The following is a 27,403-nucleotide window of genomic DNA, read 5'->3' on the forward strand; positions in this document are numbered from 1 at the left end:
ACGTCCTGCTGGAGCATTTTCATCTTTCGCAGAAATCAGTGCCCTTTAGAGGTTAACTGGGGCATAGGGTATGGTAGAACCACTAACAACATTTTCAACACAAATAAATTAAATTACACAACATGACCAATGTGGCCATGGAAGGAAAACTCCAGTCAGGGATAAAGTTAAGGGATTTATTACAAATTCAAGCTCAAAGTCATGTAGACAACTTTCAAGACAAAATTATAAAGATACAGGATCACCAAAGGTTGCCCAAGGCGACAAAATAATTTCAGGCAAACTAACATTAATAAAACTAAGCATTCAATAACAAGAGTACAAAACATTAACAACATTTTCTGAGATACAGTTAACAAGCATTGCTCAGGTTTAACAATCATCAAGTCAATTTCAATTTAGCAGAGTCAGTCATAATTTAGCTGGGCACAGGGAAACCCTACTACTTTCCAAATCAATGAAACACATGTGTGGGGTGGAACCCAACTGGGCAAAAGGTAACAAAAAAAAAGGGCTAAAAGTCTTTGGAAAAAGGTAATCTTGGCCCCAATCTACTAACTAAGGTGGGCAAAAGGTAGATGAAAAGGGAAAGCATCAGCATGTCAGAAGTTCGATCTAGAGTCTTCTGTAGGAGATAGGAAGAGATCTCTAAGTCTCAATAAAGCATTTCAAGGTGCAAAGGTAGACAGGAAGATACTGCTCCAAGGGGCTAAGAATGCAGGGTTCTTCTTCTGCAGGGGTCTCTCTCAGATCTCGATCTGGGGGAATCTGGAAAGCATCTTGTGATCTAACCAAAGTCCAACTGGTCATTGACATATCAAAGTTCATACGGAATCTTGATTTGCCAAAGGTGACAGTCCACATCACGTTGAAGGGGCATCGTCCAGTAGAAATTGATCACACAACTCCAAACTGCAACATTGATAATTCTTCCCAGGTCTGTCATGGGAACATCTTGAATTTATGTAGCTCCACACGAGTTTTAAAATTTTTATGTAATGTCAGTCCACTGTTCTGGATGTTCTGCATTCAACAACATTGTTGCACTTCTCTTCATGTCTAAAACAGTAGGGGTTCATTACCAAAGCTAGTCTTCTCGTGATAAAGAGGTCTGAAATAAAGGTTCATGTTAAGAAATGGAATCAGTAATTTCTTCACAGCCACGAAATTCAGGCCCAGCAGGCCTCACTTAGGCTAATGCAACAAATTAACACAGCAGATTAATACCTCAAATATAATTCATTTTAATATGTGAACTATAATTTCTATATTAATAATTCTTCATTAGCATTTAGATGTTAGCACTTTATATGGAAATAACTCTGTTGATATATTTCATTCATTGTAACACAGAAGTACATTTCTCTATTTTTGCATGCATATTTAAATCATTAATCATTAGAAAGTCAATTTTGTTTCAATACATAGAGTCAATAGGCCAGATGTATGAAAATGCAATTATGCATTTCTTAAATAGAAATTGCTATTTACGAAATGCAAAATGGAAGAAAATAAGGAACAGATTCAAAAACTGAGAGGAAGAGCAGAGGAGGATATGGATAAGATGGACGTGCTGGAGAATAATCAAAGGAGAAATAATCTCAGGTTTTTTAGAGTTCCTGAGGGGCTGGAAGGGGATGATTTGTAAGGTTTAGTGGTTCAATTAATAGATTGAGAAGGCCTGCTTGGAGAAATAGATATTGATATTGCGAAAGACATCCAAGGAGTACACAGGGTTCTGGCAAATTTGCCCCTTAACAGGGAAAAACCCAGGAAAAGTTTGGTCTGTTTTCACACATATGGAATTAAAGAGCTATTTTAGCAGCGGCATTAAAGAAGAAAACCCTTTCAGTGGGCTGAGTACCTTTTGAGATTAGATCAAACCTCGCAAGCGTAACGTTAACAAACAGTGGGAGATGGGGAAAATAATCGATATGTACAAAGATACCAATTTCCTAATGCTGATTCCTACAACGTATTTCCATTAGGAAATCGGTAATAAGAAATCCCATTGCATTTTAGTCAATGGGCCAGTTTTGCGTTTCCTAAATAGCAATTTCTATTTGCTATTTAGGAAATGCAAAACCAGGATGGCAATGAGAAAAAGGTCCCTCTTGGTGCACCCCAAAAATAGGGGTGCAACTGTAAAGCACACATATGCCTAAAGGGCATGTGTGTGCTCTATTGCAAATTTAAAAAAAGCACATTGGGGTGCTTTTTTAAAAATTGCCCATGGTTACCACTGACTTTAAGTCAGTGGAAATTGCATCTCCAAAATGGCCATATCACATTTTGGAAATGTATGGTACATCAGGATAGGAAATGCAACTAGGAAATCCCTATTTGTGATTCCTTAAAGGGCTTAGTACATTAGAAAAGCCCAGTTTGCATTTCTTAACGGCCCAAAATACCGATGCTGGACCGTTAAGGAATGCAAACAGGCTTTGTACATCTGGCCGTATATTACTTCATAGTAACAGTCTAATCCTTCTGTCATTTGATTTAATGTAAATATAATTTATGTTGAACTCTACAGTTTAAACTAATGCACATTTAAAATGACTTGTCAGTGCATCTTCTACTTTCAAATCATTAGTACCTTGATTACCATAAGGCATAAGCTGTCACATGTAGATGACTTATGTGACATGAAGGACAGAACTAAGAATTAATCTACGCCAGTCCCAATCAGCTATAAACATATTTTTCCTGGTGCTTTACTTTTTAATGTGCCCTATGCCTACTACCTTTAAAACAGTGTAGCTCTAGTTTTGCTTATCTGATTTAGAAGATTTTGGTGTCTCTTTGAGCACTAATCTTTTGTTTGTTTTTCCATAAGTGGTTTGGGAATTTTATTGTGCTATCGTCCTGACGTTCACATTGTTGATACTATTTGAACTTAACACTAATTTCTCTATGGAATTGCCTGCTAGCTGTATCAGAGTTTCCAGGACTTGAGCAGGGTTTCATTGAGGCTTGTATTGAGACTTACCCAGGGTCTGGTTATTGTGTTGGCAGGCCCCCCCTTCCTAAATTCATAGCATACTTTCTGACCAATGTCCTTAGCAAACCAATGAGGACATTCATTGTGAACTGCTCAAAAAGACACGGCAGTCCTGTATTAGCAATTCTTTGAAACAATGGCAGAGCGCTGCAGTGGATATTTTAGTTCTTCCGCTTGACCATGGCAGTGGCTGTCGGGCCAATGTAATGTTGACTGCCTTCTCACCTTGAACAGCTCAGGCAGTCAACTTACATGCAATCATTATAGACTCAGTAGTACTTGCCATACAACTTTGGCGTTGAGTACGTTTTTTATGATTATATGTCTTTACTATTTTTAGTTACAGTGTTTGTTCACGTGTTGAAATTCTTGTTAGCTTCAGCTTGAACGGGATTGAAGGATTGAAAGGTGGATGCTTGTAGAACATAAACGTGATTTCATATTTAACAGTACAAGTTGGACCTGTCTACAACACATGCAACGTCTATTTTTTAATTACATTTTAATGGTTCTAATTTGCTGGTCTCCAGAAGCAAATACATTAATAAGCAATCCCTTCTCCACCGAAGACTAAACAAATAACACTGCTATTTTGGGGAGCTTCCCATTAGAGGATCTTCATTTGCAGAGCCAAATGTCTATCTCCACACTCAAGGTAGATGTACTTGGCTTGCTTTCCACTGTAGCAGAATCTTGTCCAGGGTGATTGAGGAAGGAACCCGAGTCACGCCAGAGGGATGGTGTAGTGGGCTGGGGGTTCAGGTTCGTAAGCTTAGGCAACCTCTCGCTCCCCCTGTTTGGTCCCTGGGCACCGCCAGAAGGATTAAAAGAAGCATTTGATTTACCTATGTCATCATCAGTGCGTTAATAGTGCACTAGTGCTAATGTGATCTGATTTTGTATAAAATATTGCACGTCAGGTAGATGTAGAATGCTCACATATTTATTGAACCATATTGGGAAAAAAACTACCCGGTTTTGGAGATTATTTATTAAATAGGCTACATGAATGCTCAAACTTGAGTTTTGGTCGGTTTTCTCCGGTTAGCTGAATGTAGCCCCCGAATACAGTGTGCAACGTGATGGCTGTGTGCGCAATATTGTGTTTTATGTGTGCTGTCTGGTGATTCGCTTCTGGTGTATTCAGGGAGAGGGGAGTGTAAACACCAGCTAAAAGTCTGATTTTCTTTGTGATACTCGAATTTTTTCCATCTCGTGGAGAATGCAGGACCAATAGCCTTTTCTACTGTTAGTGTTATCCACCGCAACTTCCTGAACTTTAAACAGGAGACAGTTTTAGTTTGAATGTTCTTGTGGTTTTAATAATTGTAATCTATTTCAATGATTGGAAAGGGTAGGCAAACATCAGCTATTGCAATTTTGAAACTGGAGCTCAGCAAAAATGAACAATGCATGTTTTCAGTTGAATCATCATACTTCTCCTAATCTGTTTTGCTTTGACGCCCTAATATGTAATATCATTTATGATATTTAAATAATTAAAATGATGTATTTTAGTCCCAGTCTAACGAAAGGAATGTTAGAGTAGATAAGATTGATTCACGACATACTGTTTATTCATCATGTTTGGTTATCTTAATGTTGTCACTTGTCTCGAACGGAATTCAATATTTTTGCCATTGGCATTTTCTGATGGATACAACTACCTGTGGATTCCTCACCTTATGAATTCGATCCTTGCGCCAGCATCCGACGGAAAGTCTTCTTCCTAGCTGTCTACGTCGACGAGGACGTCATAATGGCACGGCTACGCGTGACTCCGTCTGACGTCAACGTGCCAATAAGAGGTCCTCGTCAGCATACTAACGTCAGTTTTTCCTTTTTCCGTGCTTCGACGCCAACGTTTGTTTCTTCCTGGCCCGTTGGTAACTGTAGCGATCTCTTGAAGTTACAATGTCACCTCCGAAGAAGTCCGGGTTTAAGCCGTGTAGGGAATGCAGGGATCGGATGTCAGTGACCGACCCCCATTCGGACTGTATTTGGTGTTTAAGCTCCGAACATGATGTGGAAGGTTGTTCTTCGTGCCAGAGCATGAATCCGAAAACTCTGAAGGAATGCGAAGCGAAGCTCTTCTTGGCCAAGGCAAAGAAGAAGGAACACAAGAAGGTTTCTTCCCATGCTTCTCCCAAAAAACATAAGAAGCGGCGTCATCATGACTCTCGGCGCCGTCATGACTCTCGGCGCCGTTCGGAGCGGAGCCGATCAAGGAGTCGTTCGAGGTCGAGATCTCGTTCGTCACGGCGCCAGAAGACGTGGGAGATGAGTCCTATGGTCACGCCTCAGCCAGAGAGTCCGGGGTTGTCACCGGTGCCTTCAGTCTATGAGGTCCCTCAAGGTAGTCCTCGCTTTTCGCCGGCGCTGAGGGATCCTGATGTTCCCCAGACATCTACACAGCAGTACCCGGCTTTCCCGACTCCAGGGACGGATCCGGACGCATTTTTGAATGCAATGTATGCTGTTTTTCAATTTATGGCCCCTGCTGGTGCACCGGCGGGTCCCACGGGGCCATTTGCATTCAATTTGGGCTCGCCGGCGTCGTACAGGGCTGCTCCATTCATGCCCTTCTGCCCTACAGAGCCTGGTGGTCCGGCGCCGGGGGTTTCCCCTGGCAGGAGTCCTTCGCCTGGGACTGTGGATCCGTCGGATTCTTATCCGACTCCTTCTCCGCGCCATCCGGCGTCATTGATGGCCTCATCCAGAGCGGCTCCATCTCCTTCTGTTCATTCGGCTTCGAGGAGGTCATCTGCCGACTTCGAGCCATCTGGGAGCCTTCCTGAACCGGTTCGGGGTCTGAGATCAACGGCATTGATGGAGTCCTTGTCGACGCCAGCTCTGGAGACGCTTTTAAGATCTCAAAAGAAGGCGTTGAGGCTTCTGGAGGAAGAGGAATACAGAAGGCTTGAGGAAGGTGAGATAGAGCCCTCTGATGATTTCCAGGGACTTGCCACTGCAAGTGGTTTGGATACTTCCCCGGAGTGGGACATTGCTTCTCCGGGGGAGTTTACTGAGGAGGCCGCCTCCTTCCATGCTGTGGTGAGGAAGGCAGCTGATTACCTGGATTTTCCTTTGTCCATGGCAGAAGTTAAGACTAACCTGCTCACAGAGGTTCTTCATCCATCTTCCTCCAGTGGTGACCCTTTGTTGCCTTTTAATGAGGCTTTGACTGAGCTGATTATAGACCTATGGAAAAAGCCGGTTACATCTCCTGCTGTGAACAGGGCAGTGGCGAGAATGCATAGAAGTGCTCCAGGAGATCCGGTTTTTCTATCTCGTCAACCGACTCCGGAGAGTTTGGTGGTTCAGGCATCATGTTCTGCAAAGTCTGCCCCCGGTACATTCCCTGGTGTTCCGACAGACAGAGAATCCAAAAGGATGGAGCAATCCTCGAAGAAAATTTTCTCCTCTTGCAGCATGGCCCTAAAAGCTACCAATTCCACCTGTGTGCTAGGCAGATACATCCATGCCCTAATGGACTCTGCTAAGGAGATGGCAAAAGATCTGCCACAGAAAGTGCAAAAATCTTTTGGGTCCCTTTTCTAGGATGCGCAAGCTGCTGCACAGCAGATTATTCAATCTGGCTTGGATACCACGGATTCTATTGCCAGGGCCATGGGAACATCGGTGGCTACGAGAAGGCATGCCTGGCTAAGATCTTCGGGATTCTCGTCAGATGTACAATCCACTTTAATGGACCTTCCATTTGAAAGGGGAAAAGCTGTTTGGGGACAAGGCAGACTCTGCCCTTGAACGGTTTAAGGACTGTCGGGCTACAGCTAAGTCCCTGGGTTTGCAGACCCCTTCTGCTACATTGTACAGACCTTTTCGTAGGTTTCGAGGGTTTGCTAGAGGTTCTGCCTTTCGTAGGTCTCAATCTTATGCCCAACAACCTGCCAACCCGCCCTATCGTGCTTTCAGAGGGCGAGGTAGGGGTAGGGCTAGAGGTCCAGCCCAGCAGCTCTCTTCTTCTTCATCCTCCTCTGGTGGACAACAGCAGAAGCAGCCCTAGTTTTCCCCACTTTATCAGTCATACTTCTCCTGTAGGGGGAAGATTGAGTCTTTTTCTACAGCAATGGAGGTCAATTACTACAGACTCGTGGGTGCTAGGAATTGTGGAAAAGGGCTATGCTCTCCCCTTTCAGGAGTTTCCTCCTCCCTTCCCTCCCCGTCCCTCCTTTTGTTCAGAAGACCATCTTCTGTTGTTGCAACAGGAGGTTGTAGCCATGTTGGCAAAGGGGCTATAGAGTTGGTACCATTGCAGGAAAGGGGTCAGGGGTGTTATTTAAGATATTTCCTGATTCCCAAAGTGGACGGTCGTCTAAGGCCGATCCTAGACTTGAGGATTTTGAATTTGTTCCTCAAGCAGGAAAAATGTAAAATGCTGACCCTAGCGCAGGTGCTATTGGCGTTGAACGAAGGAGACTGGATGGTGTCTGTCGACTTACAGGACGCGTACTTTCATGTTCCCATAATCAAGTCGCACAGGAAGTATCTCCGTTTTGTGGAAGGATCACAACATTACCAGTTTGCGGTCCTTCAGTTTGGTCTTACTTCAGCACCCCGGGTCTTCACAAAGGTGATGGCAGTTGTTGCAGCACATCTCAGAAAGAGGGAGGTAGCGGTTTTTCCCTACCTGGACGATTGGTTGATCAAAGCCAAGTCTCCAGAGATTGTGTTGTCTCATCTGCGAATGACAAAACAGTTGTCGTTCGATCTGGGCTTTTCTGTGAACGTACCCAAATCTCACCTGGAGCCCACTCAACGCCTCCTGTTCATAGGGGCAGTATTGGACACGAAAAGGTTTCGGGCCTACCCCCCGCCTCAGCGGGTACGGGACATTCAGGCGCTGATTCCTTTGTTTCAAAGTGGAGCGGCAGTTCCAGTCCTCAAAGTCTTACGCCTGCTAGGTCTGTTTGCTTCTTGCATTCTGTTGGTCACTCATGCTCACTGGCATATGAGGGCTCTTCAGTGGTGCCTCCGCAGACAGTGGTTCCAGCACAAGGGGAATCTCAGGGATTCAATAAAGATCTCCAGGGACGCTGTAGCGGATCTCCTGTGGTGGGCAGAGGACGGCAACCTTTCCCAAGGAAAACCGTTTTCACTGCCCCCTCCAGTGGCCACAGTGATATCGGATGCCTCCACTCTAGGGTGGGGAGCTCATCTGGGGGACCTGGAGGTCAAGGGTCGTTGGTCTCCAGCGGAGCAGATGTTGCATATCAATCTGTTGGAATTGCGGGCTGTACGTTTGGCGCTCAAGGCCTTCCTCCCTTCCCTTCGCGGTCAGTCAGTTCAGATCCTGACGGACAACACTACCGCGATGTGGTATATAAACAAGCAGGGAGGAGTGGGGTCGTATCTGCTTTGCCGAGAAGCCCTACGACTCTGGTCCTGGGCTCAGGACCATCAGATTTGCTTGATGGCAAATCATTTGGCCGGAGTGTTGAATGTACGTGCGGATGTTCTCAGCCGTCACTTCTCATTAGATCACGAGTGGCGTCTCCATCCGGATCTAGTCCTCCACATCTTCGAGATGTGGGGTACTCCTCAGGTGGATTTATTTGCCACTCGGGCGAACACGCATTGCCTGTTATTCGGCAGCCTCCAGTTTCCGATGCAAGGGGCGTTGGGGGACGCGTTTCAGATGTCCTGGAGCGGCCAGTTGCTTTACGCGTTTCCCCCCATACCCTTGATTCCTCGGGTTTTGAGGAAGGTTCGTCAGGACCGGGCCCAAATCATATTGGTGGCACCGGAGTGGCCGAGAAGGGTATGGTATACAGACCTACTTCAACTCTCTCAGTGCCCTCCGCTCCGTCTCCCGCTCAGGGCAGTTCTCCTCTCTCAATCACAGGGACAGGTTTTACACCCCCACCTCCAGAGCCTGCACCTTCATGCCTGGAGATTGAACGGGCAACCTGAGTTCTTTTTTCTCCCACCGGATGTAGTGGATGTTATACTATCGTCCAGGCGACACTCCACTAAATCTATTTATGCCGGAAGGTGGGCAAAATTTGTGCTGTGGTGTGGAGAGAACCGAAAAGATCCTTTAAAGGCCCATCTTTCAGATGTACTTTTGTTTGTTCTCAGTTTGGCGACGAAAGGCTGTGCTATAGCTACGGTTGTTTGGCAGCTCTGTCGGCGTTTCTCTGCCTTCCGGATCAGCCGTCTTTGTTCAAGTCTCCCATTGTACATAGGTTCCTTAAGGGTTTGGTGAATAGCTTTCCTTCTACTCCTTTTCACATGCCTCAGTGGGACTTAAATCTTGTTTTAACATTCTTAATGGGTTCGCCTTTCGAGCCCATGCATTCATGTCCATTGAGATATTTAGCCTTCAAGACTGTTTTCTTGATCGCAATTACTTCTGCCAGGAGAATTGGAGAGCTTCAGGCACTTTCCGTTAAGCCCCCTTTCACTATGTTCTTCCTTGATAAAGTGGTTCTAAAAACCAGGGCTGCTTTTCTACCGAAAGTTGTCACCCCTTTTCATTTAGGGCAGAATATCACTCTTCCTGCTTTTTACCCTCCTCCCCACCCGTCTAAAGAAGAAGAGAGACTCCATAGGTTGGACCCTAAGAGAGCCCTGAGTTTTTATCTCGAAAGAACTAAAGACTTTCGTTTGGATGAGCAACTGTTTGTTGGATATGCTGGTCAGCAAAAGGGCAGAGCTGTACAGAAAAGGACACTCTCCAGGTGGGTCATCTTGTGTATCAAGATCTGTTACTCTTTGGCAAAAAAGGTCCCTCCTGAAGGTATCAGGGCCCACTCTACTAGGGCTAAAACTGCATCCTCGGCTTTGGCGAGGGGAGTTCAATTGATAGATATATGTAAAGCGGCAACTTGGGCGTCCCTCCATACTTTCGTAAAACATTACTGTTTAGACTCTGACATGAGGAGGGACGGTCACTTTGCTCGCTCGGTATTTCAAGATTTCTCGGTGTAATCAGTCGGGCACCCACCACCGAGTGCGGTACTGCTTGGGCCTCTATTCATAAGGTGAGGAATCCACAGGTAGATGTATCCATCAGAAGAACAAGTTACTTACCTTCGGTAACGCTTTTTCTGGTGGATACACTGACTACCTGTGGATTCCTCACGGTCCCTCCCGCCTCCCCGTTGCCTGCCTGGTTACACTTATCTTGCAGTATTTAGATTAATATTTATTCTTATATTTTTATATATATATATATATATATATATATATATATATATATATATATATATATATATATTTGTATGCATATGAATGCGCTTATATATTTATATGTATATAGTGATATTTCTTTATATATTTTTGTATATTCATGTATTTCAACTCTCAATAAGAATGGATAGTTTAAATAGTCAAGGTTTTTGTGTGCGTATATCTTTCTATATTATTTATCAATTTTCATGGTCGGTTTACTCCTATTTGCTTTAAGAGCACAAAAAAATGTGGTGAAACTGACGTTAGTACGCCGACGAGGACCTCTTATTGGCACGTTGACGTCAGACGGAGTCACGCGGAGCTGTGCCATTATGACGTCGACGTAGACAGCTAGGAAGAAGACTTTCCGTCGGATGCTGCCGCAAGGATCGAATTCATAAGGTGAGGAATCCACGGGTAGTCAGTGTATCCACCAGAAAAAGCGTTACCGAAGGTAAGTAACTTGTTCTTTTGGTAGTTTATAATTGTTGCTGTTTTATATTAGGTTAATATAACAAATCGTGCTTTTGCAATTTGAGTAGCCATAATATATCTACTGGTCTTGCTTAAACTCATATGTACTAAAACTGTTTTTGTGCACTTTGGATTCTCAGGTACTTGTACTTAGAGGCACAGGGAACTGCATCAGTAATTATGTGCCTGAAAGTACACATACTGCATTGATTGGTAATTGTGAGATACAGAAATATCACGATAATAAGTCTTTATGCCTAGTGGATGAAGAATTCCCTCACAAAACGAGTGCTTCGACACCACTTTCCTGAGGTTATCCAGATTTCCAGGTCCTATTACAGGGACATAGTCTGCAGGTTATAATTGGCGTAAATGTACTTAGAAGAAATGAGGGAGCAGCAATACTGCATGTGGATTAGATACACATGTTGGATTCCCAATATGAAGGGTGACTCCTGATACTGGCTGGATTGGAAATTCAGATAAACCCAGAATGTGGAACTGACACTCAATAAAATTAAAATCATAATTATTACCAACGAGGGGCCTTCTTTATAAAAAAAAAAAGTAGTTGTCCGTATTCACATTTTCTTTATATAACATCAGGTCGGTGCAAAATACAAAACGTTTCTTTGTAACAATAGTGCAGACAACGCATTGTTTGAACAAGGTGCAAGAAGTGATTACATACAGATAAAACAACAACTCTTTTTTCGGTACCTGGCCTTTACAACAAAGAAGTCTATTAGTTCACGGATATTCGCTATATATAATCTGAATATCTATATGGTCTCATCCTTACAAGCCATATGACTATAGTAATCACCTAAAATAGAAAACAAGAGGCCCATTTAGGCAAAAGGTATCCTACTCATTAGGTATGAGCTACCCCAAATCTCATTTAGTACTCACCACCAAATACTCTAAAAGGGAATTGTTGCATATACTGGACAGTCACTTATGGGGCTGCAAATATAAGATGTGCCTCTAAAATGTACAAACAGATGCCCAAGAAAGTCCTCTCAGGTGTGTAAGGGAACAATATCCACTCATTACATACCCATGTGTAACAACATGGAGCAAGGTGCCCATTCTACATAAAAGTGTGTATGTCACCGAAAGTACTGCATATTGTGTATGTTTCACTAGTATCTATGCATTCATTACACACCCATAGTACATGCAGTAAGGTTCCCCTGCTAAATTGGAGTTTGTATGTCACAGAAAGTACAGTGTATTGGGTGTATATAGCACTAGTCAGAAATCACCAAGCACGGCTCAATATCTGTGCGTATTAGGTGGTATGGTGAAGGGACTTCACTAATTTGGTGTTACACATGTGGAAGAAAAATTGCCAGTTCAATGTCCGCTCAAAACGCATGAACAAATTTCCACTTGATATACTGACTGTGCTATTTTCAACTGGGTGATACACAACAAAGCTTTATCTCCTGAAACCACAGAATGGCCTTTCATTAATACCTTGGAAAAGATGCAGAGCAATCCTACCAGGTTACAGAATAACCCAAAAAACACCCTACGCCCGGAAGCGCTTCCAGTTCCTACCGCTGCCTCTTACGGAATGTGGACTAGCGGGAAGATGATTGCAAGATAAATAAGTGTCTGGAAACACTGTAGATTGTTACATAGGGTTCCCAGGCGCCATCTTGGAGTTGGTACAGGAAGACAATAGTCACCACTCCAAAACAGTTACCAATAGATGTGCTTTAGCCATAGAAAGTAAAACGGGGCCAGTATTATAATTATAACTCGTGTCCCTCTTAAATAATTTTGTTTACCTATGCTACTCATATCACACACACGAGTGAATGCATACCAATGTTACGTTGGGGAATCAGCACTACATTTTGCTGAGTTATATCTCGGGAGTAATATGGAAAGGGGCAGTGTAATGAATATGAATAGCGCCATTGCCCATCACTGTTCTAGTCTATTAACATGGTGTGTATATGTGTGTGTGTGTGTACCGTTGCCACTATGTCTGAAGCAGAATTGTCATGTCTGAGATCACTAAATTGCCATTAAGTGACATGAGGCGCCATTTAGAGAAAAGACTTCTAACAAAATGTGTATACGTGTACCATTGTCACTATGGATGAACCAATGAACCAGAATGTACTGTGTCCGAGACTACTGAATTGCTATTGTATGATAAAAAGATAGATACACACACAATAAGAACAATTTTCCATCTATCTATCTATCTATCTATCTATCTATCTATCTATCTATCTATCTATCTATCTATATGTATTAATCAGTGGTGGATAACATCGCTTAAAGGGTGTAATAATAGTACAATACACAAAATTCAATCATATTTCAATAAAGATCTATTCAGCTGGTCTGTTGGGAAAATCCTGTTGTGCACCAGTCTCATGAATGTCAATCGATGGGAATATTGCAGGCAAAGTGCCATATTATGCATATGTGATGTTTCATAAGACATAGCCTATCTATTCCATGTGGCTAAACAGTGAAGGTCAGACATTATTCAGTCTGTTAGTGGTCCTCTGCAGCATATCAATCCATCTTCATTCTCTCTGATTGAGTTTGGTCGCCAAGTCTCCACCTCGGCTGTTCATTTTCGCCACCTCTGTTACTTGAAATCATACTTCCTCTGTAGTGTGATTCTTCTCCCAAAAAAGTTTAATCAATAGTTCTCCCTACACTTTGCATCGCACCCAGCTTCTGTGTTGGCAAATCCTCTGCTTGTTCATTTGTGTAGTTCGGCCTATGAGTACCAGGTTTCAAGGACACTGATTAACATTAATTGTTCTGCATCTGCAACACAAGAAATGTAATTTGAGTTTGCAGTCTTTTGACCCGGTTACAAACACGTCAGTCTTACTTGTGCACTGGCATAACTGGCAGTTGTTGCATATTTAAAGGCCCAGCCTCTCTGCCAGATTCCAAAGTGACTTAAGTGAATGGTGTGGGGCGGGTGCTCTCCCTGTGTGTCCTCCTAAAATGGGCCTTTACATTTCTGTTACATTTACAAACAAAAATGACTGTTTGCAAGTTTCCTCCACCAGGTGCTAATGTCTTTAAATGCTTTTCTGTAGTTAGTTGCTCATGGGGGTAAATGTGCTGAACATCACTACCACATCTCCGTTTTCATCCCCCCATGCCTTAGAGTCAGTAGTGATTCCCTGGGGTAATACCATGCTCTCTTCAAGGCTCTACTGATCACCCTTCTAGGATAACCCCTTTCTAATAATTTGTTCTTTAGTGTTTTGGCCTCTTTGAATCAGTCATCCTTATAGTAGCAACATGTCCTTTATCTTAAAAACTGCTCATATGGAAGGTTGTCCCTGAGTGCTCAAAGGTGATGGTTGTCATAACGTGGAAGGGTGTTGGTATCCATATTTTTTTTAACTTTTTGTAGTATTCACTTAACTTATTGTAGTATTCAGTGTTTCATCTTTGTGTTTGATAAAAAGATCCAAATATTTAATAGAGTCCCTATTGTGATTGGAAGTGAACTTGAGGTCTAGACTTTGCAAATTCATCTAACGCACAAACTCCATGACTTGATATTCGTGCCCATGCCAGATGACAAGCACATCATCAGTGTATCTCTTCCAAGTATCAATATTCTGTCTGTAAGGATTACTCAGAATGATGACTATCTTTCTTAGATTCAGCAGCATATAGATTTGCTGTGTTTGAGGCAAAGCAGGCCCCCAGAGCAACTCCCTTGTGAGTAATAGTCTGTGGTGAGGTGTCTACACCATGGTAGCCTATCTATGATAGTAAACACTAGATCCAGGGAGATATTCATATACAGGGATTCTGCCCCTTTCCATATTGCACCCAGTATATAGCTCGGTAACGTAGTGCTGATTCCCTGAAGTGACCTTGTTATGAATTCACTTATATGTATTGCTAGAAATGGGGTCTTTGGTTGACAGTCAGGTTACCCCCTGTTCAAGCAAGGACCCTCACTCTAGTCAGGGTAAAAGAGAATCACCCTCAGCTAACCCCTGCTTACCTCCTTGGTAGCTTGGCAGAGCAGTAGGCTTAACTTCAGAGTGCTAGGTGTAAAGTATTTGTACCAACACACACAGTAACTTAATGTAAACACTACGAAATGACACAAGTTTAGAAAAATAGGAAATAGTTATCTAAACAAAACAAGAACAAAACGACAAATATCCACCATACACAAGTCAAGTTATGCATTTTTAAAGATTAAACAAAAAAATAGCGCTTAGAAACACAAAATGCTTCGATGAGGTGTTAACACGGCGTCGTGACGGAGTCGTTCCCAACAAGCCGAAACCAGCGGCGCCGGACACGGAGTCCTGTAGACTCCCAAGTACAGTACCTTTGGTGAAGAGTGAAAACAAGCCGATGCTCGAAGTCGGGGATCGTGGCGTCTGTGCGAAACGTTGAATCCGTGCACTTCGAGCGGCGTCGGTCACGACGTGGTGCGGCGACTTCCAAGGAGTCACGGACTTCAGCAGGCCTGCAATGGCGTCGGGCCTGCGAAGGTCATCGTATTCCAGCGAAGATCATGGAATCGGTTGCAGGCGGCGTCACTGGATTCAGCAGCGGCGTTGGCCCGAAGTCAATTTCCTTGAATTTCCCCCAGCTTTCCTTTCAAGGGGCCAGGGACTGGATAGGGCACCACCTGTCAGAGCATGAGTCTCTCCAGAGACTCCAGGTGCTGGCAGATAGAAGTCTTTGCTGTCCCTGAGACTTCAAACAACAGGAGGCAAGCTCTAAATCAAGGCCTTGGAGATTTCTTCACAAGATGGAAGGCACACAAAGTCCAGTCTTTGCCCTCTTACTCTGGCAGAAGCAGCAACTGCAGGATAGCTCCACAACACACAGTCACAGGCAGGGCAGCTCTTCTTCCTCAGCTCTTCAGCTCTTCTCCAGGCAGAGGTTCCTCTTGTTTCCAGAAGTGTTCTAAAATCTGTGGTTTAGGGTACCCTTCTTATACCCAATTTCTCCTTTGAAATAGGCCTACTTCAAAGTAAAGTCTCTTTTGAATGTAAAATCCTGCCTTGCCCAGGCCAGGCCCCAGACAGTCACCAGGGGGTCGGAGACTGCATTGTGTGAGGACAGGCACAGCCCTTTCAGGTGTAAGTGACCCCTCCTCCCCTCCCTCCTAGCACAGATGGCTCATCAGGAAATGCAGACTACACCCCAGCTCCTTTTGTGTCACTGTCTAGCCTGAGGTGCAACCAGCCCAACTGTCAAACTGACCCAGACAGGGAATCCACAAACAGGCAGAGTCACAGAAATGGTATAAGCAAGAAAATGCTCACTTTCTAAAAGTGGCATTTTCAAACACACAATCTTATAATCAACTTTACTAAAAGATGTATTTGTCAAATTCTGAGCTGAGACCCCAAACTCCACATGTCCATCTGCTCCCAAAGGGAATCTACACTTTAATCAGATTTAAAGGTAGCCCCCATGTTAACCTATGAGAGGGACAGGCCTTGCAACAGTGAAAAACGAATTTAGCAATATTTCACTGTCAGGACATATAAAACACATTACTATGGGGGTCATTCTGACCCTGGCGGTCATGGACCGCCAACGACCGCGGGAGCACCGCCAACAGGCTGGCGGTGCTCCCATGGGCATTCTGACCACGGCGGTACAGCCGTGGTCAGAAACGGGAAACCGGCGGTGTCCCGCCGGTTTCCCGCTGCCCAAGGGAATCCTCCATGGCGGCGCTGCAAGCAGCGCCGCCATGGGGATTCCGACCCCCTTACCGCCAGCCTGGTCCTGTCGGTTTTGACCGCCAGAACCTGGCTGGCGGTAACGGGTGTCGTGGGGCCCCTGGGGGCCCCACCAAGATTTTCAGTGTCTGCCAAGCAGACACTGAAAATCGTGACGGGTGCAACTGCACCCGTCGCACCCCTTCCACTCCGCCGGCTCCATTTGGAGCCGGCATCCTCATGGAAGGGGGTTTCCCGCTGGGCTGGCGGGCGGCCTTCTGGCGGTCGCCCGCCAGCCCAGCGGGAAACTCAGAATTACTGCGGCGGTCTTTTGACCGCGCAGCGGTATTCTGCCGGCGGGACTTTGGCGGGCGGCCTCCGTCTCAGAATGACCCCTATATGTCCTACCTTAACCATACACTGCACCCTGCCCTTGGGGCTACCTAGGGCCTACCTTAGGGGTGTCTGACATTTAAGAAAAGGGAAGGTTTAGGCCTGGTAAGTGGGTACACTTGCCAAGTCGTATTTACAGTTAAAACTGCACACACAGACACTGCAGTTGCAGGTCTGAGACATGATAACAGAGTTACTTATGTGGGTGGCACAATCAGTGCTGCAGGCCCACTAGCAGCATTTGATTTACAGGCCCTGGGCACTTCTAGTGCACTGTACTGGGGACTTACTAATAAATCAAATATGCCAATCATGGATAAGCCAATTACATACACATTTTGTAAAGGAGTACTTGCACTTTAGCACTGGTTAGCAGTGGTAAAGTGCCCAGAGTAACAAAAACAGTAAAATCAGAGTCCAGCACACATCAACAACCTGGGGAACAGAGGCAAAAAGGTAAGGGAGACCACGCCAAGGATGAAAAATCTAACATGTATGATATGACTAGCTGAGACATACTGCAAACAGTCTTCCATCACATTTTGTTTTAAGCCTGACCACTGGCAATCGCTTGGGGTAGCATTCTAACCCATTGTTCTTTTGCTCACCATGCCACCTCAGATTGGACCCAGCCATTACCAGTGGCTGCAATTAATTCAAGCATTCCATCACGAGTTGTTTTTGAATTTGCCCCCCTAAGTTCACCAGGTTTTGCCAGACGTGGATCTCGGGCTCACTGTGCCACTGGAACCAAGCAATACTTGGCTGAAGAACTATAACTAGGGCAAAACCAGCTCTAGGTTGCTTGTGTTCCAGTTCAGGGAGATCTTGACCTGGCAGTTCGGCTGGACTGTTCCCATGAGGAAGAGGATCAAGACAGATTTGCATATTGTTGGGTCTAAACTGAGATGGCATGGTGGGCGAAAAACAATGTATTGGGATGCGGTCTGAGTGATCGCTAGTGGCAAAAAATAATTAAAGCATTCCATCCATCACCTTGTTGTTTTTGCATTAGCAGAGGCATAAGCTATAATTTGAGAGGTATGAATGTTTTCATCTCCATTGATAGAGCCCATCTAATGATAACTGATGTGGAATACTGGCTATTCTCTCCCCGTACCAACTCCAAGATGACGCCCTGGAACATTTAGTGACAGTCTAGTCTGTTAACAGATACTGATTTATCTTGTAAGGTTCTTCCAGCTCATCCACATTCAGCGAGATGCAGGGGTAGGAACAGGGAGTGCATCTGGGCATTGATACAAGTGTTTCCTTTGGATAATTCCCTAACCTGATATGATTGATCAGCATCTGATGTTGTTGATTACCCAGTTGGGGATACAAAGGTCAGTACTTCATGTATAGAGCTGTGCATACGTTGTGGTGGGAGAGGGGCAGCAGATTTTGAATGCAGAGCTAGCTTGGGCAGTGCTGTCAGAAACTGTCTGTAATGCCCAAATCTAAATGAGGTGGGGAACCACAAGTTTTGAAGAAGCTTTGTCATTTTATGGCTCTGCTCCCTCTCTGCTAAAATATAAATGTATGCATATGGGTGTACATGGGCCGTATATGTATGGCAGAAATATAGCACATGATGGCCACCTTCTGCCGGCATGTAGCAAGTGATGTTTTTTTAAATCTCCTTCCACCATCTTTCAGCATCCTGCTGTTTACTTTTTCCCTTCATTCTTTCTTTTCCCATTTTATAGCCTCTCCCTTCCTCTTTCCAAATCCCTATTTCTTCATTCCCTTACATTTTTAGTAGATATAAAGGATATGTGCCTGCAGTAATTGTATATACTATGGCTTCACATAGTGCCTAAGGTTTCTTCTGTGCCAAGAAATGCAAAGATTCAGGGTTGAGGAAATGAACTGGGCTGCTCCTGTGCAGCAATGCTAGGGCATAGTACAGGCTGCAGGGCAAAGTGATTACCAATTAGAATTGTCAAATAGAAAGTGTAGAGCACACAGTTGACTGACTTATTGTAGCATGCTATGAATCTGGGGGACAAGGTTTTCTTATACCTTAATCTTCAGGTGTAATCATCACATAACCCAGCCACTGATCTTTGATAGTCGACAAGGAGAAGTAAGAAGCAATTATCCACATTAGTCCAATAATGTGTTATCATAAATGACTTGCAGTAGAGTCAATAAAGTACATTTTGAGAGAGTTAAAAGAGTTCTATTTTTCAATGTTTCAGGTTCCTCAACTTTATTCAGTAAGAATTAGTTTTTTAAGAATCAGCATTAGAAATGAACATAGTCCAATAGTTGATATTTCAATATAAGGTAAAATAATACATGTCAATTTTATAATGCAGCAAGCGTGCTCCATAAAGGATTTCCCTAATCTAAATATATCTGGGTAAGGGGGAAATAAGGTGTCAGTGCAGATACTTAATAGTTCTGATAAGCGAATTAATGTGCAGGCATAAAGCCTTTGCATAATAAACTGGAAAGTATTATCAGCTCACAATCAGAAATCAATGGAATATAATATACTAAGCATCCTCTCATGTAGGGAAGTATTAGAAACTCAAAGATGAGTTCTCTCATAGAGTCGGAAAAGGAATTTGGGATCCCTTATCATCTGGTCTGCTCTGCTCTGCTCTAGGGACACGCACTAATATAACCACACAATATTCTGTGTTGCAGCATTATTTTCCTTTGTCTCCTACTTCCTCCAATAGAATTTCAGTAACTCCTGGGAATAAGCAAACTCCCTATTTTCTCAAACTGGTACAATAGTCTTTAGACATTAAAACTTGAAAAGTTACATTGTTTGTATTCTGTGGTCCAAACCTTTCTTCTCATGACTTATTCTCCCTGTTGCCTCCTCTCCTCCTGGTCATTTGTTTAATACAACAAAACTGTCTATTCACTAGCTAACAGAAGACTTCTGGAAAATGACAACATTTGCAACAAAGAGAAGAAAACATCTTGTGCAGGCAACAAACTAAATGAGAAAACAGGCCTTTGAAGGTTAATGCAATAATTTCAGTTACCGTGGCATCAACAATTAGGCGAATTTAAATCAACACCTATTTATTTCTCTTCCAGGCTTATAACCTTTAAGTATGATTGCCTACTACAAATCTTCATGTCTAGTATATGTGCTATATAAACATAGACTTTGCACATTATTATTGAGAAGCATTTATGTTAGTGAATAAAATTTGCTCTTGGAAATCAGTTGCTCACCACAGCAGTGTAGCAGAGGTCTCTGCTGGGCATAGTTTGCACTCATTGTAGCACAAAGCAGGGCACTGGAGGCCAAAGGGAAAGTTACAAAAATTGTCTCTACAAAGGCATCGTACAGTATAGCACTGCATGCTGCGGGGAACAATGCTGATTGATTCAGTAGTCCCTCAGTAGAAGTGATAGAATGAAACATACACCAGGAACCCAGTATACGCTTAACCCAGTGGTTGCCCTTATAATGTGTGCCAGGGCCCAATTCCTTCTGAGTATTCAAACTCCCAAATGAGGGATGCCAGATTTGTGCCTTTGGGCTGCCTGCTTAATATATATGTGTTACAGACCTAGTTGCAACAAACACATATTGGATGGACCTGAGAGGTGTTTCCAAACCCCTCTGAGGTCCATCCAAGGATTAAGCTCCTGGTTTTTTTCTGTTGCCGGTACGGACAGCAGAGGGAGAAAAGGCAGGATGCAGCCCGGATCCTCCGGCACCCCCCCCCCCCCCCCCCCAACAAACAAAATCTGAACACGGATTGAAAAAGTAAGGGATAAGGATTGCTCTTAGCCCCTTCTTTTCCAATCCTTACTCTTCCCAATTCAGTTTCAAACAGCTTCTTCATTTCACAGTGCTTCTCTGTCCAAGAAAAACATTGTGAACAAAGGAGCAGGGTCCGTGACTCAACAAAGGGCCAGACAGTGTATCTATTTTTTTTTAGCCAAAAAAATCCAAAGGCTATCTGACTCCTTTTTGGGACACAGATAAACATGTTCGTGCTGTAGCAAAATATCAGATGCTTTTTGGATTTTTTCTTAAGCTAAAGAAATAATACAAACAAATTCTGGTTCCTTGCTGGGAAACTGCGTCTCAGGTATGAAGTCTTTCTCTTCTTCTCTCATCTACCAATCACTCACCAAAGGAATGACCCAGGGTTATGTCTCATAATCACTTACACTATTGTGGACCAGCCACCCATGCAACTTGCTTATGCTGTGAATTAGCTGTTCAACTATTCTACTTGTTCTTCAACTCATTAAATTATTTGTTGTTTCACCGTATGACAGTGAATTAAGCTACTTTTCTTTCATTGCCATTCGTCCATAGCCTTTTGTGATGTACTTAAATTTGCAGGATGGCTGGTTGGTATTAATTTTTTGTTACTAGGTCCACTTATGCTGAGAATTAACTGTTCAACTATTCTACTTGTTACTTAACTCATTAAATTATTTGTGGTTTCACAGTATTACAGTGAATTAAACTACTATTCTTTCATTGCCGTTCATCCATAGCCTTTTGTGATGTACTTAGACTTGAAGGATGGCTGGTTTGTACTCATTTTGTGTTATCAGGTCCACTTTTTGTATGCGACTACTATTTTATGAAAAGCAAACCCGTAGTTTTCCTTGAAGGAAAGAATCAGTATCATGAAACCGTTCTTCACCTGCGCACAGCTGTAGGAGGGAGCCATGTACCAGTTTTTGAAGTGAAAGTTCTGTCTACAGAGCTTTCACTAATTGGAAACTGCAGGCAAACGCATGCAGGGCTGACAGCATGACTTGTATCACGAACGCTCCCATGTTCTTATGTTCGAACTTGTGGATATACTGAGATATATGTACTTTAGGGAGTGTGTTTTCTTCAATGACGAGTACAAGGCTGTCTTGTACACCTGTGCAGAACAGGATTATGAAAGACCCTTGAGCTCTCTGTAAAAGAACTGGCGGTATATGTATCAAGCTCCTGGTCTGAATTTTAAGAAATCGCTATTTATGAAATGCAAAATGGGATGTATGAAAATTGTGATTCGGTAATAGCGATTTCTTTAAAATCGCTATAAGCAAATTGCAATTAGGGAATGGGACTCCATTCATCCTATGGGCCTGTACGCCCTTAGGCTGCAAATGTTTTTGTATTTCTGAATTTGCGAATTCCTGTTAGGAATTTGCAAATTAGGTAATGCAAATCCCAGGGTGCTGGGGCCCTAAGGCCCCCTTTGATGCACCCCAAAACAATATTTATGGGCATGTAAAGCATGTCATTTTTAAAAGTGCATTTGAAAAATTGCACATGCTTACCAACAAACTTCTATTCGTGGTAATTGCATTTCCTAAATGCCAAATTCGCATTTAGGGAATGCATGCTACATGTGCACTGGTAATTGCAAATAGGTATTCCCTATTTGCGATTACCTATTTAGGGAATCACAATTTGCGATTACCTAAATGGAGTCGCAATTTCAGGGAATCGCTATTTTAGCGATTCCTTGAAATTGTACTGTAAATGCCTTTCATACATTCCGAAAGGCATTTTTGCATTTGCAAACAGTGGAATTTTGTGATTCGCACCGTTTGGGAATGTAAAAGTCTTTCATACAGCTAGCCCCAGATGCCTAAAAGGGTGTTGCCTAATATCATAAGTAGCTCAATATACCATATTCAACTTCTTTTACAAATGAAGATTTTGGATGTACCTGTCATTTTTAGATTTAGCAGAAGCTCTTAATGGATTTAGGGCCAGATGTAGGAAAAAATCAAATTGCGACTTGCAATTTGCGAGTCTGTGCGACTCGCAAATTGCAAGTCGCAATTTGACATGCAGAAAGGTGTCTCAGACACCTTCTGCAACTCGCAATGGGGTCGCAAAGACCCACCTCATAAATATTTATGAGGTGGGTCGCAGTTTGCGACCCCATTGCGAGTATAGGCACTCGCTAACATGGAGGCCTGCTGACGTCAGCAGGCCTCCATGTTAGCGACCTGCCTTTTAAATAAAGGTTTTTTTTTTTTTTGAAGTGCAGCCCGTTTTCCTCACAGGAAAACGAGCTGCATTTCAAAAACATCCGAAACCTTTTGTTTCGTTTTTTTCAGGGCAGGGAGTGGTCCCTTGGACCACTCCCTGCCCTGAAAAAATAATTTGGGGTCCATTCACAAAGGGGAAGGGGTCCCATGGGGACCCCTTCCTGTTTGCGAGTGGGTTACCATCCACTTCAAGTGGATGGTAACTGCGACTCCATTTGCGACCGCGTACGCGGTCGCAAATGGAGTTGCATACCACTCCGACTCGCAAATAGGAAGGGAACACCCCTTCCTATTTGCGAGTCGCAAATGCATATTGCGAGTCGGTAACGACTCGCAATATGCATTTGTGCATTGCAAACCCACGTTTGCGAGTCGCAAACAGCGATTTTCGCCGTTTGCGACTCGCAAAAGGGTTGCTACATCTGGCCCTTACTCTTTTAGCTAAGTATTAAAAAAGAAACTGCTTCAGGCAGTCACACCTATACTTGTGTTTTACATGTGTCTGTTAATTGTTTTAGCCCAGTGGATGTATTTTCTAATTCGTTTTTTTTGTGTTGCCCATCTTAATTTTAGGATCCTGAGAAATGCCACTTTGTCTTGATTGCTGGGGAGCCAATCGGAGAACCAGTTGTGCAGCATGGTAAACTGTTTTTATAAACCACAACACTCTAATTTAATGTATCAGGAAGACAGCTTGGGAGCGTAACACTGATGATGGAACTCTGATTCAGTCAGATAAAAACCACCAAAACACCAATACACTTGTCACAATTCTTTATATATGTTATTTCATATATTCAGATCTCAAGAATTATTAGTGTCTGAGGTGTGAGTCATCGGAGCACCGCCTCTGTCTGTGGTGAATCTCAACCCGAACGATATGTCTCATCCTAGACAGAGTTGGTGCTTTGTTGACTCACACTCTGGATTTGCTCAACCTTGACTAAGGATTTCTTTCTTAGCATACATGGATCCAGATGTATGAAGCCGTTTGCAAACTTAAAAAGGTAATTTCTAATGTATCAAATCCGAATTGCGATTTCTGTAACACATCACCAAATCGCAGTTTGGGTTTGCGACCAAATACTGGTTCGGCATTTGGAAAGGGCGTGTTTAGGGTGTCCCTTCCAAATACCAAAAAGGAATGGTATGTATTAATGTTTTGCTACAAATTACCACACTGCTTGATAAAATACTGGTTGCAAATTGTGACCAGTATCTTGCGACCATTTGTACATACATTTATGACATGGTGAGATGGCTCCCAAGTGTGTTGCTTCTATCCTAGCAATCACAATTCCAACTTGTTTGATCTATATACCAGATGCTCACGTACAACTATCCATAATTGCTGCCCTTCAGAATGTCAATAAAATCTGTTCAGATAAAGATTTCTGAAAGCACCGCTTAACAAAGTTCACGCATCACCAACAGTTGTTGTTGGACCCCCCCCACGAACACACACACACACACACATATCATTTTTGGAACATGCTAACTTGTTTGATTCACAATTCCACTCTACATCTAAAAAGACAGACAGCCATTACTGTAATATTGTTGTCCTTGTGGAAGAAAACTTTTTTTATTCTTCTTGACCGTTTGATCCACAAGTACGAAATTGTGCACCTGTGTAGCTTTGTGGCATTCTGTCTTGTTTTGTTGCATTTTTTGGTTACTTTAAAAGGCAAATATCTCCGTACCTTAATTTCACTGATCTATGTGTGGCCTGCCCTTAACTTATTTAAATACATTGAGGCCCTCATTACGACCCCGGCGGTCGGCGGTAATTTGGGGAAAGGTACTGCCAACAGGCTGGCGGTACCTTTTCCCAAATTATGACATTGGCGGTTTGGCTTAAGCCAAACCGCCAATGTACCACTCCGTCCGCCAGGGTGGTAACGGCCGCTGGGCTGGAAACTGCGGTCTCCAGCCAGGCGGCCGTCACAGTCCCACCCTTGGGATTGTGACCCCGCCTACTGCCATGGTTTTCGTGGCAAGCGTACCGCCACGAAAACCATGGTGTTAGGCACTATCAGTGCCAGGGAATTCTTTCCCTGGCACTGATAGGGGTCTCCTACACCCCCTCGCCAAAGTCCATCCCCATCCTCCCCCACCCTCTCCTGCCCCCCGCGGATTTACACACCCAAACTTGCACACATACACCCTCATGCACACACGCATACCCCATCCACCCATGCATGCACACATACATACCCACACACTGCAATACACACCAACATGCATTGTCGCACACACACATTCACAACACACAACAAACACGTACACTCACATTCAGTCATTCACGCACTCATTCAACGCAACTCACACTCGCATGCACGCATACAAAAACAGACACCCCCCCCCCCACACACACACAACACCCCCTCACACGCACACACCACCCCCCACCTCCCTCTCCTGTCGGAGAACCCGACTTACCTGCTTGCAGGGGGTCCTCTGGCAGGAGACGGGACGCGGCGCTGCTTCCAGCAGCAGCATCCGCCAGCAAAACACAGCCAGGCCATATCATTGCTCATGATATGGTCGGCGGTGTTTTGCTGGCACCTTACCGCCGCTGCTGACAGCAGTGCCACCTTACCGCCGTCCGCCCTCATAACCGTCGATGGTATTCCGCCAGCCTTCTGGCAGAATTCCATCTAAGGTCATAATGCGGGTGGGCGGCTAGTACCACGGCGTTGGTATGTTGCCGGCTGTCGCCATGGCGGTAGGCAGACAACACCGACAATGTTGTAATGAGGGCCTTAGTGATTAATGTGAATCTCTGATGGTACTCTGAGACGCATTACATCCATATAGTTTTGTTTACTATTTATCTTAAATGTTTAAAATTACTGAACCACTTCTAAGGACATCCAACAGATGTCCTAATATATATTCCATGCAGATAAAAGGCAGGAGAGTAGCACTAGCCCCTGCAATCGCTGTGATGCACGGTGGGGTGGGGCACCATTCTGCATGAGGACTACGAATTTCTGTGAGATATGGGTGCCTGCGGGGCCATTCATCACATTCTACTGGGGGGCTACATCATCTTGCGTTATACTGTAATAAAATGCTGTAGTTAGACTGTGAGGCAATCGAAATCCTCACTGAGATTACAATGAGTTGAAAGGCTTCAGTTTACAGATTTCCTCACAGACATCAGATGGGATGGAAATAAATTGCCATAATTATGCTGCGACAAAAAATATGTTATATTGGACATTACTTAGGAAAGGATGCTGCTTCTTTGCAAGCATTACATACTGTACTCTGACACGATTATATGGAAAGGCAAGGCTGCCCTCTTACAGCTTCTATGACTTCTAAAGGTTGCATATCCATTAATAGCTAACAGATGTTTCACTGAAATGCAGCAGTCAAAAGGTCTTTTTTATGACCACGTATTGCTGTCACATACCCAAAAAAGTGTCATTTTATTCATAAGAGCTGATACGTTTGCTAAAACGTGCCATCATATTCCCTAATGTGTCGCCATATGCCCAAGAACTTCATTCATATGTCAGAAGGTGATAACATTTCTGGTTTATGCTTTCGCTTTAATGGAAAATGACAAGGCATATGCTTATAATCTGCCACCATAAGAAAGTAACTGTCCTTATATGCTGCACCAGTGATTTCATGGTAGAATTCTCCTAGTGTGTAATTGATTTTACTGGTGACTTCACCTGTCACATCATTAGTAACATCACAGAGATGCAGCGTAAAGTTGCACTTTGCCATATACGATGATACATTGTAAGCTAATGTTTGAATATCTATGGTTTGTGGTGGCATTTAAGCGTGTGTGGTTTTCATATGTCTGCCCCAGTGTAACAGAGGTCTTTTTTTTACATAGCTGCTTAGTTACTATAATTTGCACATTTGTTTTTTTAAAGATTTTTAATTTTTGTCATCACCATAACGTCCACTCATCTAAGTTTTTTGTAGTTTATTGCTATTTTTTTAAAACAGAATAGTAGGTTTTGTTACAGAACACGAACGTCCCATTAACAGAGATTTTTGGCATTATTTTATTGGGTTTACTGATTCCACACTTTGTCCTCTGCCTACCACCATTTTACCTGAGACCTGAGCACAGGGCATACTCCCTCCTCTGACCATCATCTACGCCTTGTGCCTGCAGTACTATCACGACATGCCCTGCCCATGCTTTGTAGTATCTGTGTACTATCTGACCCTTGGCTGTATCCTAAGTCAGTGCTCTTACCCGCAATACTCAGGTGGTCGACTAGTCCAACTGTGAATTCAGACCTCATGTAAAATGCTGTACATTTCTTACTATTCTTACCTCCATCAGCTTTCTGTGTTGGAATGCTACAGATTTGCCCACAATGTGTTCTGTCATAAGATTGATGTGAATGCCAGGTTCATTTTGGTCACCACTGTGCCGAGGAGTATGTGTTTTGTACCCAATAATGTTTCTACTAAATACGAAGTTGGAACACTACAACCTTCAATGGAGCCTTCAGTTTAGGGGTTGCTGTTACATTGCTCACTCTACTTCATAGGTTTCAGTTCTCTGTTTTTAAAACTCATTAACACAAGGAGACCTTAAAGTGATGTTTTTGTTGTGTCACATATTTATCGAATATCCACATCCCAACAT

The 27,403-nt window shown here is 43.5% G+C and overlaps 1 protein-coding gene across 5 annotated transcripts in view; it reads left to right on the plus strand.

Annotated features, from left to right (window-relative positions):
• Nucleotides 1-27,403, plus strand: part of PIR (pirin) — a 586,627-nt gene that overhangs the window by 503,735 nt on the left and 55,489 nt on the right. For all 5 annotated transcript variants that reach the window (XM_069204946.1, XM_069204944.1, XM_069204948.1 and 2 more), the window contains one exon: nucleotides 23,344-23,410. In XM_069204946.1, coding sequence (XP_069061047.1) covers nucleotides 23,344-23,410 — 67 coding nt within the window. The remainder of the gene's footprint in view (nucleotides 1-23,343; nucleotides 23,411-27,403) is intronic.

The sequence above is a fragment of the Pleurodeles waltl genome, chromosome 8 (assembly GCF_031143425.1).
Source record: "Pleurodeles waltl isolate 20211129_DDA chromosome 8, aPleWal1.hap1.20221129, whole genome shotgun sequence".
NCBI lineage: Eukaryota > Metazoa > Chordata > Amphibia > Caudata > Salamandridae > Pleurodeles > Pleurodeles waltl.